Source organism: Plectropomus leopardus, chromosome 1 (assembly GCF_008729295.1).
Source record: "Plectropomus leopardus isolate mb chromosome 1, YSFRI_Pleo_2.0, whole genome shotgun sequence".
Lineage (NCBI taxonomy): Eukaryota > Metazoa > Chordata > Actinopteri > Perciformes > Serranidae > Plectropomus > Plectropomus leopardus.
The window spans coordinates 32,238,143-32,257,496 of NC_056463.1; the positions used below are offsets into that span (position 1 = coordinate 32,238,143).

A 19,354-nucleotide genomic window follows, 5' to 3' on the forward strand; every position below is an offset into this window, starting at 1 on the left:
GGCCCAACAGTCCTTTTTCACAGCAGACATCATGTTATGTCAAAATTGATTAAAAACACCTGTATTCTATTAATTCTGAATGCTGGCTCACCGGTATGGCTCACTGGGACACTTGATGGAACAGAATCAGTGTTTATTAAATTTGATTTAGCTGTGCTTTTCCTGCCAGACACAAGTTTAAAACTACATTGTAGTGAGATGAAAGCTCTTAATCTAGGAAAGAAAAGCTGGCCAACATGGCAGCAAAGAATAAAAGTTGCATTAAAATGCAATCATTAAAACAAAGTTAGATTACAGATACATCGTGCAAATTGCAATGGGTGAAGAGGTGGTGTGCTCTCCCCCGCCTCCCCACCCTGCAGAGAGTGATACAGCACACCTGTAATTAATCTGCTCATCAGGATCATTGGGTAAATAAGGACTGAAGAAGCTAAACATCGGTGCTTGTGGGCCACGACGTGGCTACTGTGTGCCAGATTGAAGACCAAAGAAACTAGTTGTAGTGCACATTTGGAGGGCGGAGGGTTAACTCTTGTGTGTTTAGTTATCTAGTCAAGTATTTGAAAATTTAGTGTTACTTTCTTTGATTTGTAAAGAAAGTAATTTGTTATATTTTTAAGAGCTTATTTTTGTACACCTTTATCACCTTTTTTTAAACATAATCACAACCATTGTTTATATAGCCATTTCATCTTGCCTTTTTTTAGAAAAAAAAAAAAAAAATATTACCCACTTTATAATAAACATTTTTAAATGTCTCCGCAAAAGAAAACAAAACATGCAGGTATACATTTTCATTTACATGTGTCATTATAGAATAAGGGCATCATGTATAGATATGGGAGCCAAGTTAAGGTTCAGTTAGCAATGCTGGGCGAGCGACAACCTTGGATTTATAATCAGTCCAAAGACTAATCATGTGGGAAATGTTACTGGGGCATTTTAGAAGCACAACGAGAAGATTAACACAGTGGCTTTAAAAAATATGAATTTACTAATTTAAAATGGACTCACAGGTGGACCTCTGGGACCTGGTGCTCCTCTGTCACCCTGTAGATGAGAAACAGCGCAAATTGAACCAATCCAAATACACACAACTTTTAAAAACTGCAAGTAATTAGATTTTTGAACTTGATGGCCATTTGAATTTGGGCCTGAATGTTACCCAGTCAACAAGGCAATAATGCAGCTTTAATGGACTCCATTCACAGAGTGATAGGGGTCTAAGACAACAGTGTAGCTCCCAGGGCCGGCTCTTGGCATAGGCGATATAGGCGGTCGCATAGGGCGCCATCTGCTGGAGGGGCGCCGCCACGCCGCCAGTCCCCCTTGGCCTCGAGGGAAAATAATAATAAAATAATAATTTTCTATGCCCACTGGCGCCCTCACTTAGTGTTTTCTGTCTAGAAAATATATATATATATATTAACATTACAAATAAATAAACAGTGACATGTTCCTAAATTATGTGTGAGCACGTGATGTGTCATTATTGGGTGCAAAGGTGCGGGTTAGGGTTAGGGCGCCTAGGGCACCAAATTGGGTAGAGCTGGCCCTGGTAGCTCCACATATGCATACACAGACACATGTCAAGGCATGAGTTCATACAATAAAAATGTAATAATGACCTTTAGTCCATCTCTTCCTGTAGCACCAGGGGGTCCCTGTATAAACGATAAGACACATGAATGAAAAGGTTTATCAAACTAATAAAAGAAGGCAGCAGATTTTTAGCTGCAGCTGCACTTTTCATCCCAAGTCTGTCTGAAATTAGAATTTACACTGTAGGAGCTCTAAAGCTAAATCTCAGATAATTTGCTACCAGATTTGGCAGTTTTGATCAGAGGTTTAACATAAAAAAACTAAAATCCCACCACATGGTTTTAAATGAACACTAGTTGGTAACTGAGGATGATGGCAGGCTGCTGCTCGTGCGCACGATCACTTCCCACTAGATAGATACTTGATTGTTTACATCCAACCAGTGGCACCACATCTGTATTTGTCTGAACTGCTGACACGTTGGATCACTGGACACTCTGAGGATATGACCTCTGTCTTGAGACACTACTGGGATGTCCTTAAGTAAAGGATCCCATGGGAAATAAACTGAAAACTAAACATGATAACAGCATCATGAAATGTTTTTTTTCTTACCACTGGCCCCCTGCGACCTCTTTTCATGTGCTTCAGGTCAGGCTCTGGACCCATGGGTCCCATGTCTCCCCGAGGACCCCGAGGGCCAGGAGGGCCTCTGTCACCAGGGTCCCCTCTCTTCCCTGGTTCTCCTGGGTGCCCTGGTGAGGACAGATGGATACAGCAAAAAAGAGAAACATTTTAAATTGACAAAGTGCTGTATAAAGGAAATGGAGCATATCTTTCTACTGAGCTCCTCAACGGATCATTTAAAACCCTGCTCTTCACTTTACTTGTACCTCAATTTTTACTGACCTAATCTGATATACATCGTTTTCATTTTTTGTACATTTATTATTATGAGAAGAGCATTTTCATTTATCCAATTCTTTTTCAGCGCACCTCTTTAACTCTGAACTTTGCAATAGAAATGCCTACATTGGTATTTTTGCTTATTGTGATGTATTTTAATGGAGTACCTTCAAATGCTCTCTAAAGTCTGTACAACCTACCTACAAGGTATTATTTAAGTCATTAAACCATTATAACTGATAAAAGTATTTAGATGGTGTCAAAAAAATTATCGTATGATTTCATGAAATAAAATGACAGAGCATATTGGCAATAAATAAATTCTTTTTAAAGGGTTAAGAGATCAACATTATTTTGAGGTCCCTTTTTGTCCATTTACTCTCGATATTTACATTTAAAGCATCCTCTACATCTGCCTCTTTACCCTATTACTTTTTTTGGTATTCAAACAACTATAAGCAACATTGTAATTTTTGCAGTTTCTAACCTTCCAGTTATGTCTATATTACCTGGGACCCCGGGAGCTCCTGGAGGGCCAGGTAGACCAGGAAGACAAGAACTATCAGGACTTTTTCCTGCCCTCCCCAGATGTGGCTTATCACTGCTGTTGGCCAGGCTGGGTACCTACAGACACAGACAGAAAAGACTGAGTAGGATTAAGAGGAGAATGCAATGTAAGGTGTGTAGTTCCCCAAATTTTGATGTATGTCACCCTTAAATCTGAATGTATTGCCCAGTCTTGTACATGTTGAACATGCTGAAACATTGGCTGCAAAAAATTAAGTAACCAAATATTACCAAGTGATGACAACTGTTCTTGATTATTGTTCAGAATTAATACTTTATTTGGTTGAGTTTAAAGTGGACTAAAAGCCTCTTAAATAAACATGTTACCTGGTTGGGTGACTGTGTGTTGCCCAGCCTCAGTTTTAGTTGCAGCAGACTGTTTTTCATGTTCATAAAATCTTGACAGGTGAACGAGCAGGTACCAGCACTCATCAGGGTGTCTGACTTCCCCGATGAACTCACTGCGAGAAAAAGACATATATTACATTTTTTTCTAAAACACATCTTCAGCATAGCTGACCACACTGGGAATCAAACCCAAACATCCCTATTACTGGTGTCACAATGTACTGATCAAAACAGAATCATATCCCATTCAAATGCAATTAAAGTAAATTTCAAGAATGTAAAATAGTAAAATACTTACTGTAAAAATTCTAAAGCAACCACCATCTTAAGATCATCACTATCATTACCTATTGTTAAACTGAACAAATAATTAATGAACCCTAGTACTAATGCACTGACCCCCACTGGGGGGTGCTAAAGCTTCACAAAGTGTTATGGAGACTTCTTGATTTTAAGGGGTGTACTAAAACTGAAATATATGTATACAATAGGTTGACATCTCAGCATTTCATTATTTTCTGTAAAGAAAACTAAACAAATTTGTTATTTTTAAAGTTTAGATTATTATTAAAGGTATAAACTTTTTAAGAGCATAAGGGCATGGTGAAGACCTAGACATAAGTTATATTAGCCTTCACTCTTTGTCCTGCATTACAAAAAACAAAAAATTCAAAACAAACCAAAGAGCTTACTGAACACTGGATTGGTGTCAGGGAACAGAAAACATTTATTCTTTTTTTTTTTTTTTTTTTTAAAGCCGACTGAATATTAGATTGTAAAAACTACTGAGAAAAACAAAACAAAACATGATGTGGGCAGAAAATGTATAAAAGTTCCTAAAATATCAAAGGCTGTAAAGCTAAATTGTAACATATAAACTCACAGTTGTGTACAGGAATACAGGAGCGCTGGTCCGGTGCGAGTATATAGCCACTGCGACAGCGACACAGGAAGCTGCCAACTGTGTTCACACACTCATGGTCACACATGCTGCTGCCTGGGTGCTCACACTCATCAATGTCTGCATATGTGTGTGTGTGTGTATGTGTGTTGGGGGGGAGGAAAAAAAAATATCACAAATGAAATAACATTATTTTAAACAATCTCAAAAACAGGGAGGAGCTGTTTTTCCAGTTAGAAATCCAAAAAGTAACTTCCAGCATTTTACAGCTGTTTAAAGAAGCATTAAGAAGGTTATTTGTTTGAAGAACCTCTTTTAATATGCATGTGGGTCAGTGTTTGCTTAAAATGTACAAAAAAACAACCTCCCATTACAGAGATGAAAGTGTAAAGTATTAAACTCATGAGAAGGGAGTGAACTGACCCAGACAGTAAGGAGACTTGTGGTTGCGGTGTCTCTCTCGGTCAAAGCGATAGCCGGGGTAACATGTGCAGACAACTCGTCCAAAGTTATCAGTACACTGCTGCTCGCAGGGCGATGCCGCACACACATCTACACCTACAGAGAAGTAGGAGGAGAGTACACAGACTGAGCGAGTAATTTTGGGCATCAAAACCAACATTACTGGAATCATGCAGGAGAGCTATCAGTCTTTATCACCACATCCCTACATTCATAAAGTTCCACATCCACCACTAGGAGCTGACCAGTACATCTTTCACAGTCAGCACACAGACAGCTCTGTGAAATATCACAGCCAGAAAAATAATAACGTGTAAATAATAACATGAATGAAGGCTTGGCTCACGGTCAATGGGATCCTTAAATAGAATGGAGCCATTGTTAATGTTATAAGTAACAACTGTGCACACAGTGAAAAAGCTGTGTCCAATATCACTTCCATGTTGCTTCATTAGCTACTCCCTACTGTATTAACATTAAGTACATTACTCTAAGCAGTAAATTTTTGCATCTATAAATGAAACCCAATGCATTGTGGGATTATAAGCAGAAATTAGTCTACACCCATGGACACTAACTTTTGAGGGTACTATAGTGTGTATGTTTCACACAGAAAATTGGGTCTGCTGTGAAAAAAGCCTGATATAATCACCAAACTCACAGGAACGGCTTTTACCTGCTTCCAGGACTTTTTTGCCTTAAAGGTCCAGCGTATAGGATTTAGTGGCAACTAGCAGTGAGGTTTGCATAAGATAACTATGGTGGCCTACAGGAAATGGACATAAAAATGTCTCTTACTACAGCATGGTAGACTCCACCGAAGAGGACCCGTTCCAGATGTAGATATAAACAGCACACTTCATTTTTTTATATTTAAAAAATATGAGATAATTACTGATGCCTTTTCACCATTATTATATTGTGCTCTGTGGCAGTTTTCATTTCATTTCAGTAACTCCATGGAACATGGAACAGTTCAGAACTTTTAATACTAAATTGTTGATAGATCATATGACAATTATGTACTGTATTATGTATTGTATGTCTATGTGCATAATACAAAATATGAGTCTTAGGGCACATCCATCTTTAAGAGGCTGTTGTGTTCATGGAGGAACAGTGTTCTCTAGTGGACGATGTGAATCACTGTTATTCTGTGGAAGCACTCTACAGTATTTTGTGTATTGACGCTATTTAATAAACATGTTTGTCAATACTATTCACAAGTAGTGTGATCATGATTATGTAAGTCCAATTTTCACAATTATCTTTTTGTATGTATAATGACAACGAAATGTGTCAGTCCTCTGTGCCAATCCTGTGGGCACTTTCCTTTTTGGTTGGCTCTAATGTGCAAGTTATCTGAAACGACCCCTTAAATATAATCACTCCAAAATGACAAAAGTCAAACATAATATGTGCATTAAAATATCTGGGCTTCTTTGGAGGAGGTGCACATAGAAGAATTTGGTCTCCATCAGGCTTGCAGCCTGTTTTGATCTAGAAACTGCTGTAGTGTAGAAATGATATCAGATTTGGAGAATGTGAATCAGGTGTGGGAGTTCATGTGCTAATTTTAGAGAGTGTGTAGCTATGGTTTACCTACTTTCAGGTATGCAGTGGCCCATCACAAACCTGAATCCATCACAGCATTTCCTCCTGAAAAAAAAAGAAAAAAAAGAAAAAAATCTGAGGTTTACAATTCTACAAACATTTTCTGTTCAATGATACATATGAATACATGTGGAAGCATTGCTGCAGATGCTGATTCTGATTTGGCTTATTTCTCCTTTTGCTCCCTAACCGGCACTTGAACCGTGACCAAATACACAAGTAAAAACTATTACTGAAACTCACGTTTTTGAGTCCTTTACAGCCTCTGCTCTTGTGATGTAAGCTCGTAACGGTTCAGCAGATGCAGTAATTTGGAAATACAACATTGTGCAATGAATATTGGGAAACAATGTCTTCCCCAATTGATTTATGGTGTTTGGCAATGACACTCATCCAGCCATCCCGCAACAATCCACCACATGTTACAGACATTACAGTTGGAAAAACAGAGAGGAAATGGCTCAGAGATTGTGTAGCCACGCAACAAATATCACAGACACACACACACACACACATACACATATACACATACACATATAGATGCTTGAGGAAAAAGGGGGAAGAATGTACGAATCCTGTCCTACAAACTGCATGCTGTTACCAGAGGAAAGCTAGCGTGCTGCCTCATTCATGGCCCCCTCAAGACAACAAGTTGCTTTTATTCTCCTCCAGCCTCCATGCAGTGTAACCCTAAATCACTCTGAGATCCCTCCCTCCTCCTCCTGAATGAAAAATAACCTATAAAACGGCGAGGCCGGCCTAAACTGATGAGATCCAGATGAGAGCAGCTTTAATCTGCAGCTTGTAGCTGAGAGTGCTGAGAGGGATGGATAAGTCCGGGCATGGAGCTGAGGTGGAGACAGGAGAATGAACACTGAGACGTCACTTGTTCAGTCAGTCAATCAGTCAATGAATCCATCAATCAGTCATTTCAGTTGGGATAATGCATTGCAGATGCAAGTCTGCCCTAAAAGCCACAGAAAGAGTATCGGTTATCAGCCGTGACAGATCCACATGAAATTAAGTTTCTTTTATTTTAATTGTATTAGTGTCACAGCAATGTCCGGCCTCATGTTATCGTACATAAGAACGCTGCCAATGACAGCAGCAGCAGCAGTTCTTTGAGCTGAATGCTATCTGTGTGATGCATGTGTGAGACTGTGCGTGAGAACTTTGCTCTTTGACGCCTTCATTGCAGGACAACAGAAAAAATAGCCTTAAGCTGCCTCTCATCTCCTTTGTTTCGCTCTGGATTTACAGCATTACACTTGGCTGTCACCTTAAAGCTCCATGTGTGTGGGATTTCGGGGGATATACTGGCAGAAATGCAATGTAATATAACAAGTATGTTTTCTTTAGTGTATAATCACCCAAAAAAAGTTGTGAGTGCGAGTGTTTTTGTGTATGAATGAGCTGTTTATATTGAATCTACATTGGGAGCATTGGGTCCTCATGTATGGAGATATGTTGCACCACCATTTCTACAGTGGGTCAGAACATACAAACTAGACTCCGGCTCTAGATATTACCCTTTGCATTTTTACATTTTCGCATGGGCCCCCATCTATGGTGGCCCATGGAAAAACACAGACTTTTTTAACGTAAAACTGCTTTATTCAGTATTTTACCGGTTTAAATCACCAGGTCTATATGTTTTGGCGAAGAAGAAACCTCCGCAGTCAATTAAAACCTCCCATACGTCTGGAGTTGTCAGAGAAATAAAGTGAGGACATATTAGCAGGTGTTAGGCTTAAGACCCATCTTTGACATGCCAAACAGCATCAGACAGACACTGATTTGTAATGTGAAACCGCTTTATTCAGTGTTTTTACTGATTTAAACTAAGGATCAGTATGTCTTGGAGAGGAGGAGACCTCTGTGGATAATTCTGCTTCTGGTACAAACCTCCTGAATGTCTGGATCTTAAATTATGAGAAAAAAAAGGTGAGCCCACGTTAGCAGGTGCTGGGCCAGCAGCCCGTCTCAGACATGCCAGACTGTGTTGGAGAAACACTGATTTGTAATGTTAGACTGCTTTAATCAGTGTTTTTACCGGTTTTAATCACTGGGTGCGTTTGTTTTGGAGAGGAAGAAACGTCTGGATACTTCCCGAACACGCATACACATCTTTGTATAGTACCTGAAACCCTAATGTCAATGATAAAGCATAAATTTTGCACATTAAAACAAGCCAAAACAGAACAACTGAGAGCTCTCACAAGAATACATACAGAGAAACAGGAAAGATAAAGACATGACAGCCAGAGACAGAATAAAGATAGTAGCAAATAGCAGAAAAACAAATCCGTATCAAAGATCCACAGTGCAGTGAAAGCCAAGTGATCTCACTACAACACGCTACACATGCACATACATGGACAGGCCGTCTGTCAGTCAGAAATGCAGCAGCCTCAGCAGCTCTCCCCTGGGTGTTAGTGATGGACAGGACGGGGGGGACGGGGCCTCTGGACAAGCAGAGGAGGGTGGGGGAGAGTTGACCCGTGTGTTTTTGTTTTGGGATGTGAAAGTATGTTGGTCAGAGCGGCAACATGCCCGGTCAACATGATACGGCCTCTAAAACAGAGCATTACCCTCACTGGAATCTGACTTGTCAGTGTGTGTGTGTGTGTGTGTGTGAGGGCCGGGATACCATCCAGTAATTGGGTACAGCCTTTTAGTGTCAGTCAGGGTTTATTAGTGAGAGCGATCCATGACACAAGCAAGCTCCCTCTCGTCCTCTCTCCTTCTTCATGTCCTCTCTGTGCACTTTACTTCACTCGCGCTACATCAAGTCTGTGATTTGAAACATGTCGATTTATATTCAGGTCCTTCTATCAGCCCCTTGTTTCACAGAGCGCTCCATTGGTTCACCAGTTGTTGACATAATCTTTGTCTCTCTCTCGTCTCCTCAGACTGACATGTTGTTGGCCTCATGCTGCCCTCTGTCCATGAAACCTGATGAGGTGTCTGCCTTTTCCATCTTTATTTCATTCAGAGGAATATTTTTCTGTCCTCTCAAGACTTGCTGAAGCCAGGAGGATTCCTTTAACAGCAGCTTTTAAACTATAACACCGAACAGGACCATCTGTGTGACACACGTTTCTCTGTAGGGCCTACAGGTTTGCATTTTCAAAACTCTTAACACAGATTTATCTATAAACATGTGGCTCCAAAATGCACTGACACAGCTGAAACAGTTGATACACATCTCGCCTCACACCTCCATTGTCTTCAGTGTAAACACAGCAAAGACATATGGGTGGCAGCAGTGTGCCAGGATGCACAGCAATGTGCAAGCAAAGGCAGAGAAGAAGATGACTGGTAGAAAATAAACATGGATCCAAACAATACAGGATTCAAACAAAGAAAAATCAGCCCTGCAAATGTTTCCGTGGTCTCAAGGATACACATGATAGGTTTTTATGAGAAACGCTGACTGTAAACATAACATTTGTTTGCTTACAAGAAAACTGTACAGGGTAACATTAAGCTTTAGTTTACATGAATTCGTTTCTGCATAAAATTGATTCTGTCTAATTATTTAACTTTGAGGTTGGGGAACTCTGTGTAAAGTAGTTTGGCTGCATGAGGGACTGAGCACTGTAATAATTGCGTATGTTATGGCGGTGTCTTTGCTGATGTTACAAAAATGAGGAGTGCCGGTAAAATGAACCTGCGTACAATTTCAGTTTATTATATTTTTTGACTTAATATGTTTAAGATTCAGAATACAACCTTACTGGCTATGGGGTCCATATCGTAGCAACATTATTTACAAGGGAGACTGTATCCCGATCTGTACATAAGTACTCAAAATTGTGAACGTGAATCTCTGTATTTATATTTGTACATTTCCAATGCTGGAATAAAATCATGAGAGTTTTAAGGTGTAATGTGGTCATAAAATTCACTCTGAGCTGTCTGAAGTCAGTTATTGTAAGTTTTTCGCCGTGGCTCACAAAAATACGTAACAAATCAGGTAGACAGTAAACATGGAGGGAACTCTGGGGAGATGCAAGAACTTGTATAAGTTTCAGTTGACTGGAAAAAGACGAGAAAGAGATGGAGTTGTGAAGTGAACTCGAGTCTGCATTTATAATGTTTATCTGATCTACCGACTGGCACTTATTTTAATGAGAAATCTTAATTTTTGAAACGGTTCACCTCTCATTCCCACAGTCACCTCCCACTAAAAAAGCACAGCTAATCATTAGAAGCTGGTGGGGACTTGTTGTGACAAAATCCAAAATATAAAGTAAGTTTAAAAATTCACAAGAATACTGTCAACATATGATGCTGTTTAAATTGAGTTTTTATTGTTATTTTGTGGACATGTAAATTTGAACATCATATTTCTTACAGGAAGTTTGGTGCGATAGTTTCATTTTTGGGAAATGATCTCAAAAATGGGGGCATTTGGAATGGAATACTAATCCTTTCTACTTTAGACTTTGAGACTGATTTTAGTTGCCTTTATTGGTTGTTTTGTCTTTGTTTCACTTTTTTTGCTTATTGTGAGAAGATTGTGTTTTTCGGTTTTGTGGTTTCAAGTTTACTGTGTTTTTTTACCCTCCTGTGTTCCTGTGCTGCTTTTCCCTCATTTACCCATATACACACCTGCCCCTGTTAGTCCTTCCCTGCTCCTCAGTTTTTCCCAGCCAATCAGCTCCCTGCCTGTTAATCTGCTTTATCACCTCATTCTCCACACCTTAGCTTCTCCGCCCTTTTTCTCCACCTGCACTTCATCCCCTCGTCAGACTAGTTTGTATTTAAGTCCTGGTTTTCAGTTCAGTCTTTGTTGGGATCTTGATTTGTTTGCGTGATTTTGGGTTTCCTGTGTTGCTGCTCTGAATTGCAATGAAAAGTTAGTCGTTTGAGTTCTGGTTGTCTGCTGTGTCCTGCATTTGGTTCCACCTGCTCTAAATTGCGTGACACTTCAGTCTTTTCAAAGTTCTTTCAAAGTCTCCTTATGTATGGCAGCCTCAGGTGTTCTTAGTGAAAATGTGCAAAAATATCTAAATATAAGATATGAAAGCATGCACAGCCTCAAACATTCGAAGGCTGTAACTCAGGCAGAACTGAACTTCTCTCCTGAAGACTTTTCCCTCATCAATAGAAGGCCTTTTACATTTGTTTGTGTGGCACGTTTCAGCCTTTTACATATGTTCACATATCATGCATATTTAGAGATTTGTGTGCACACAGAGTGAGATGTAGTTTCACAAATGTTTACACACATTTGCAAATAATATCTCTAGAATATTGGCTCTATACTGATCCATTACAAGTGCTTTTCAACAGTTTATATTGTGTAATAAAATGAAAACAGTCTGACATTGTGAAATAAACAAGAAATCAACTTAAGTATACAACCACAGAATTGTTGCAGTGTTTGTGGATTTCGAGTGAGTGTGAGTGGTGAATTGATCAATTTATAACAGCTATTGTAACAAATCAAAAGCCTTGTACGTAACAACAGATATGATAGGATGTGTATATCAGTTGTTTAATTGTCGTCAGCTGATGTAAGGTTATTTATTGGTTGACATGCAGTATTTACTCTTCTAGCTTTGTAAGCCCTCATTAAAATTCATATATGTCATAATTAGTACCAATTTGCAAATGTTTCACAGCTGATTAGCTCTTCATTAAGAAAACATGGATGATAGAAAGGTTTGGAGAGGATTTGGACAGCCGCTCTTGGCTTCCGCCTGCAAACTGTCAGAGTGGAAATCATAACTGTGACTGCTGGCTGCTGTTGTTGACAGCTTGTGTACCCAGAGTGTGATAAGTAACAATAAACAAAGAACTGAAAATAGACTGGACATTATATAGCACATAAAGATCCATTAAAACACGCCTTAATTCACTCTGCTGCAAGTTAAAATGGAATGATGACCTTACATTTGTATGCCTCTGCTTACAGAGGGAAGTCTTTCAAGCTGCAGTTACAGTTTACATCCATGCTTTACACACATCTTCAACCCGGCAGTAAAGAAGATTTATGCAATCAGCACAGTCTCAGTGTGGACGCCCAAGATTAGTGTCACTAATTCAAAATCCACCAAGATGTCTCCCCTTCGCCTGCTGAATTATGACATTGAGTAATGGCCAGAAAAGTGTTTTTGCAGTGGCATTTAACGTTATGGATATTAAATGTCATCACTTCAACATTTTTTTATATTAGACATTTGTGGGAATTTTTTTTTTTTACTAAGATTATTTTTCTGGGCTTTTTTTCTTTCGCCTTTGTTTTGTCAGGTGTTTGACAGGTGTAGCATGAAAGCAAAGGAGAGAGGGGTTGACATGCAGGAAGACATGCATGCATGGATGCTGCAGCAAGGACATGAGCTGTGTTTGAAACTGTCCCCTCAGTCACTCACTCACTATTCACTATGTAGTGTGTATTAAATAGTGCACTATATAGGGAATAACCAAATGAGATTTCGGACATTATGTTGGAATTTCTTTCCCCTGGAAATACACGACCGCATTGCATTGTGGTACACGTGGGTTGAATGTAGTCTACATCGTATGTATGCTCAAATTTGCTGTGCTTTGTGGGCATTTTATAGTGCACTCTATAGTGGATGAAATTAACAGCAGAGAATTCGGACACCACTACAAATTGGCGAACACACTATATAGTGCACTATATCCGCGATAGGGGACACAGCTACAGACTTTGTTCATGCGGTCCACCAGGCAAGCTACTGGATGCCCCTCTTTCATTAAATTCTACTCAGTTCATTCTTGGCTCCAAGTGGACATTTGTGCCAAACTGAAAGAAGTCCCCAAAAGGTGTTCTTTAGATATTGCGCTCACAAGAATGAGAAAAACGAGGACACAGTGACCTTGACCTTTTATCATCAAAATAAAATCAGTTCATCATTGACTCCATGTGGACGTTTGTGCCAAATTGCAATAAATTCCCTCAAAGTGTTGTCGCATTTATAGAATGGGATGAATGGACAGACAACTGAAAAGCAGAATGTTTCCAGTCATGGCTATTTTCTGGTGCAGAGGCAAAAAAAAAAAAACATTAGCCACTCTGAACAGGCCTCTGAAATGTGTCTTGAAAATGGTGGATGATGTCTACATGCAACCTCCAGTATGCAGTCACTACTCCACATTGAGTCTGCATGCCACACTGACCTAAAGCATCCTAAACTCCATTCCTGTCCAGCCTTCTCTTTGGCCACTCCCTATGTGTTGGTGCCTGACTGACCCAGCAGCTACCTGCCAGGCGAGGGGTGCGGGCAGGCCCACATACGACCCCAGTTCGCTATGGTAGTTGCTGCCAAAATCAGCACGGCAGCACTGGAAGAAACCCCGAGACAGGATCCAGAGGCAGGCCTGGGCCTGGATCACCTTACACTGAAGATTATGTACTTTAGCAAGGGGTCTACTTCCAGGGGGGGGGTGCTCACTGTTATGGTTTTCCATCCAGTGTCACTGTGATTTATTTGTGCATTCACAGGCAGGAATGGGCTGCAAAGACAGGATATTCATAATAACACGCCAAGAAATCCCTACTACCTCCCCAAGTCTTCCACCCAGACAGTGCAGGGGTCCTGAGAGCGGGGGCACAGTGTGATGCTTTCCTTAGATGGTGCTGCCACTATGCATTAAGGGCCTCACTCACATTACAGTGTCACTCTGCCAGTTTGTAGGTAGAGTTTGTACATGTGAGGGAGATTATAAGAGGCTTCACTACTGATATCCTTTGAAATAAATCACATCTCCTGTGTATCGCCTCAGACTGCAAAAATCTGGGATGATCTGAAAGGGCATGTTATGATGGTGGAGGAGGAAATAAGGGAGGAGGACATTGATAGGAGGAGGAGGAGGATGGTTAAAAGACAGGGATGAAGGTTGCTGTCAGCTTCAAGTTTCCCTCTTGGGACTCCGGTGGGAGGAACACAGGAAGTGGAGCTCAGTGGAGGTCAATGGCCTCTTGACACACCAGGACAGGAGACCGGCCATGTGTGCGTGCAAGTGTGTGTGTACGTCTTGTCAGTTTGATGGATGCTTCTTACTGATGTGGCTTATACGTGTTACAATTACAGCATGCTGTATTCATCAGCCATGCTGTAATTGATTTATTTGCTCAGCAACCCACATAGTCGCGAGCAGTTGAAAAACTTGGCTGGTCGCGGTGTGTGTGACGGCGTGATGATGGATTAGGCTGAAACACATTAACATGATGAGACCAACAATAAAACACATTTTTGGTGGGCTGCCATGTCTGTCTTTATATGTTCTTTTGGGACTCAGTATCGTTTATTTCTGATGTTCAGCTTCTTTGTTTAGGTCTTTTCCGTGTGTTGCTAATTTCCTTCTGTTGGCAAATTTTATGAGATTTTTTTATAAGGTGTTTTGTCTATAAGCCCCTTGTGTATTTTTTAAATCCCCAGTGAAAGCACATTTATACTACTTTATAAAAAGGCTAAACTAATTTGTCCACCCATGTGTCTCAAATATTTATATTCAAAATGTCCTTAACCCTTTAAAAACTTGTTCGACATAGGTTTTCATGCTGCTTTCAGACACCTCTCAAAAGCTCTTTAACCCTTCCAACCTTAGAAACTGGTTTTATTTCTTTCAAAAACACAGGGAAAACAGGTAAGGACCAACTTGGTAAGAAATGTCCTACAAATTGAAAGAAATTAGTAAAAGGTGATGAAGAAAAAGACTTGAAAATTACTTTCTTAAAGGGGCAAAAACTAAGTAAATATATCCAGAAAATATATTTATAATCATTAGAATTATATATTTAAAGATATTTTACATCTTAATTTTCTGCACTTTTTTTGGTCATTTTCTTGTTTGTTTTTGTTTTTTTGCTTATTTTTCAGATAATTTTCTTGTTACTTTTTTTTCTTGCTATTTTAAGGGCCTTGTTTTCTTAAGTTGATCTTTGCAGTCTCCCCATGTTTTGGAAAGAAATCAGACCAATTTGTTCAGGTTTCAGAGGGTTAACTTTATCTTGGAGTCTCCACAAACTAAACAAAACCAGCCTCTACGTCAATTTCCTCCTCAAGGTGTGAAGGTGTTGCAGGCAGCCGCATGTACAGCTCTTTCAGAATAGTGTATAACTGTGCGTGTGTGTATGTGTGTGTGTATGTATTCTTTTGAAACTCTTGTGAGTATACATATGTGAAGGTGTTAGTGTGGTGAGTGTGAGCACCTCCTCACTGTTTATTTGCTCTGCCAGCCCACTTCCAGGACCCAGGCCTCAGGGGACACATCAGAGCTCTGGCCTAACAGAGGAAGCTTTGACTGGGAGCACAGGAGGTCTGAACCACTTCCACCAGAATACAGGCTGACCTGCACTCCTCCTCTTCTCTGTTATGCCTCACCTCTCCCCACTCGCATCATCTTTCCATCGTTTCTCCTGCCATTCTCCCGTCTTGACCCCCTCCTTTAAAAACACCCTCTAACCTTTCACTGCTTGCTCTAATTTCTCCGCTGTCATCACTGCAGGATTAATCAAACGTTCATTTTTCATTTTTTTTTCATTCATCTCACAATAGCAGAACTATCATACAGGTCTAGACATGCACCTTGTAGCAAAGACACATGTAGAAATACCGTGTTTTCACAAACAGATGGTGAACAAGCAGGCGAATGGATACCTGACAGCAGACATTTCCTGATAGGTAGCAGACATCGCCCAAGGCAAAAAAAAAAAGAAGCTTTGACAGCTTTTAGGAGTGGAGGGAAGTTGAATACATTTCCACTGTATCACTGTATCAAACAACTGTGTTTGTCTCATATAGACACTGTTTATTTTTAAATAACCTATATGATGCAAAAAGCAGCTGGCCCCAAGGTATTTTTACATTATCTGTTCTGGCCCTCACTCAAAAAAGTCTGGACACCCCTGTCCTAAATGGAGTTTAGTGCTGTTGCTACTTTTGACAAACAACACATTACCTATCTGTGTAGCACTTCCATGCAGCATTTCTGGCTACAGCATGGGTTGCCAAGTCCTGTTTTGTTATAGGTTCCTATACATCTGCATAATGCTAGCCTACCAAACCTGGCAACCTCATGAGATGACAATCCTATAGGGTGCTGCACACAGTCACTTCCCCCAGTGGCTGTTCACCAAGAACAGTTAGTTACAGCACACAATTCTGTGTGTTAAGTGTTAAGTGTTAAGAGAGAACTTAAGTGGTATTTGTAACCCATTTTTCAATTTGAACACAGCTTTAAGCTAACCAAGATGTCCCAATTACCCAAAAATAATGAATCATCTGTGTAAGCAAAATCCTTAAGATATGATGAAGAGCGAGGAAAACAGGCTAAGTTGACTCATATAACTGTTAGGGTTATTTAAAGTGTTTGTGTGGGGCCAGACCCCTTTCTTCCTGTCTGTTCGTTGTTCCATGAAACACCAAACCTCAGATACCACAGACCAGATTTCCTGATGATGTAGAATGATGCAGAATCTTACCACCTCATTGTGACATTTTGTAAATTACCCAACATTCTCAACACATGATTCCTCACAAACCGCTGACCAGATTTAATGGCAAATGATTCCTTTTCACACTTTGTGCCAGATTTTCAAATTGGCTCATAACGACTATGGTTTGGTTTCTAAGTGCTCTGCCATTGAGAGACAGACATTTACGGGGCAACATTCTTTTTTTTTTACTGTTGCCTGATTTCTGCTTGTTCCAAGATGAATCATGATAGGATTTCATCATTGTGATGACCACGTTCAGAGCTGTCCCAGTGGTCTCGCTATGCTGGAATGTGACATCTCTGACCCTCTGAGCTGCTTTCCTGTGACAGACTGTGATCTGCTCTGTCCAAGTCTACAGGGGTATAGATGTCTGGTATCATACTGTACCTGACTGCAAAGAGAAGGTGGAAAACATGTGGGGAAGCACATGGCAAGAAAAGCATCCAGCTTTATTTACATGCAGACAATTGGTAGTGAAATGTTTAAAATGTTACCAAAAGTAAAACTTAAGTTAGGCTCAGCTCCATCATGACTGACATGGATCAAAGTCCTCATGACTCATCAAAAAACACTTCCACGTCATAATCCAACATTTTGCATTGATGGGTATTGATCTCACATGTCAGTAAAAACACATTTATGGACAAATATTGTATTGCTGGCATTTTAATGTATGTAACAGCTGTAATGTTTTAGGCCAAAAAGACTTTGATTTACTCACTGGCCCACTGATACCAGATGTTAATGCCTCCTGCCTGCATTGTGAATGCATCTGGGAAGCCGCAGGAAATATTGCGATACTTACCAGACCAATATGTTTCCATTATTATTCACTGTATCATTTTGGCATAAAAATACATGGATGGAAACCCAGCTGTGGACTGGTAGAATGTCTCACGTCAGTATATGTCATCTGATGTGTGTGACAGAGAGAGAAGCTGTCAAAAATAACACTTATTTTTACTTGGATGCTTGAATAAAACTTTTCTTATACCATACACAAATGCCAATAAAACACACTTTAGCTGAATGAGGGAAACAGTGACGGGTGAGCGTAAGATAAGGGTTAGTGAGAGCAGCTGAGCGGTAAGGTCAAGCTAACGACAGATTGCTCATAATGACGTGTCTGGATGAATTTTCATGCCAGACAGGAATGCTGTTTTTACCCTTTGAAACCTGGATTAATGCTGCGTGCAGATGCCTTTCACAGCCTATTTGACCCTTTGAAACCTGAGCAAACTGGTTCGATTTCTTTCGCAAACATGGGGGAAAAAGGCGATGACCAACTTGGCAAGGAAAGCCCAACAAAATGCTTTAAGTCAGTAAAAATTGTGAGAAAATTTGCTAAATATTAGTTTAGATTTAGAATCAGATTACTCGAAAATTATCTTTTAAAAAATCTTAAAAATGTCCATCAAACTATATTAATAATAACATAATTTTATATTTAAAATTTATGTTACAGAAAAAAAATAAAATGAAGTATCTTAAGTAAATACATATTTTACTTTTTTTAATTCTAACTTTATTTTTTGTGCTTTTCTGGTAATTCTATTGTAGCTCTTCTATTAACATTTTGCTAATTCTTGGTCATGGCTTGTGAAGTTGCTTGTTTCTTTTCCCCGTCTTAATTAAAGAAATCAAAACCATTTTGCGCAGATTTTAAAGGGTTAAAGGATGAGCTTTTTTTAAAAAAAAAAAAAAATCCCACTGGAGACTGTAACTAAAGCTCAAAGTAATGTACTGATAAGACCAAGAGGGTCCGCTAAGTCTTCTAAATGGCCTTGATGTTGAAAAATCCCGGAGGTGTTGAGAGAGTGATGGCTGTCACTCCCCAGTTGTTACACTCCACACCTCCTTTATTCTCCGTTTTCAATTTTGCTACATGAAACAAAGCTCTGTGCTTACAGGAACATACACCCCGCTGGGCTTGCCAACTTCAAACAATGCTGCAACAATAATGTCATTCCAGTCTGTTATCAATTGGCCAGTGATTTGTTTTGTTGAGGTATTGACAGTGACAGCACCGCCATAAAGGGATAGAAAAGAGCTAATCTGGACCAGATTGTACACAAAACTCAAAGAAAAAAAAACGCCATTGTTCTTGTCTAGAGGGGTGTTCAGGTGCACACTAATCAGAAAAAGATGGAATATCATGACTGGAGTTTTTTGGGAGGTCCGACTCTGTTCTGCAGCTCTACGAAGACAATTAAACCTCCATTAAACACAGGAAGCGTAACTCAAAGGCATTATAAAAGTTCTCTCTGGGAGAAAAAATGAAGACAGAAGGCGGCGTTAAGTGCTTCTCAGTGAAATGAAACAGCAAAACTCAGAGCAGTAGTATAGCTTTGCTGAAAGAATCCCGACGTGTGAGAAAAATGAACAGGTTGCTGTTTCCCACAGCTTGGCATTTGTTGATCGCCATCCAAATTACACAGAGAGAAAACGCCAAAGGGAGAAAAGAGAGCGATAGTTTGAATAGGATGCCCCCGTGGACTTCTGGATGCAGTGCAAACAATCCGTAAGCGGATCATGTT

The 19,354-nt window shown here is 39.9% G+C and overlaps 1 protein-coding gene across 1 annotated transcript in view; it reads right to left on the reverse strand.

The window, feature by feature from the left end:
• Positions 1-19,354, reverse strand: part of LOC121941079 (collagen and calcium-binding EGF domain-containing protein 1-like) — a 42,622-nt gene that overhangs the window by 3,507 nt on the left and 19,761 nt on the right. The window contains exons 3-10 of the mRNA XM_042483802.1: positions 6,333-6,385; positions 4,688-4,822; positions 4,247-4,384; positions 3,343-3,476; positions 2,958-3,072; positions 2,158-2,297; positions 1,629-1,664; positions 1,015-1,050 (exon numbers count right to left, since the gene is read on the reverse strand). Of these exons, the coding sequence (XP_042339736.1) occupies positions 1,015-1,050; positions 1,629-1,664; positions 2,158-2,297; positions 2,958-3,072; positions 3,343-3,476; positions 4,247-4,384; positions 4,688-4,822; positions 6,333-6,385 (787 nt within the window). The remainder of the gene's footprint in view (positions 1-1,014; positions 1,051-1,628; positions 1,665-2,157; positions 2,298-2,957; positions 3,073-3,342; positions 3,477-4,246; positions 4,385-4,687; positions 4,823-6,332; positions 6,386-19,354) is intronic.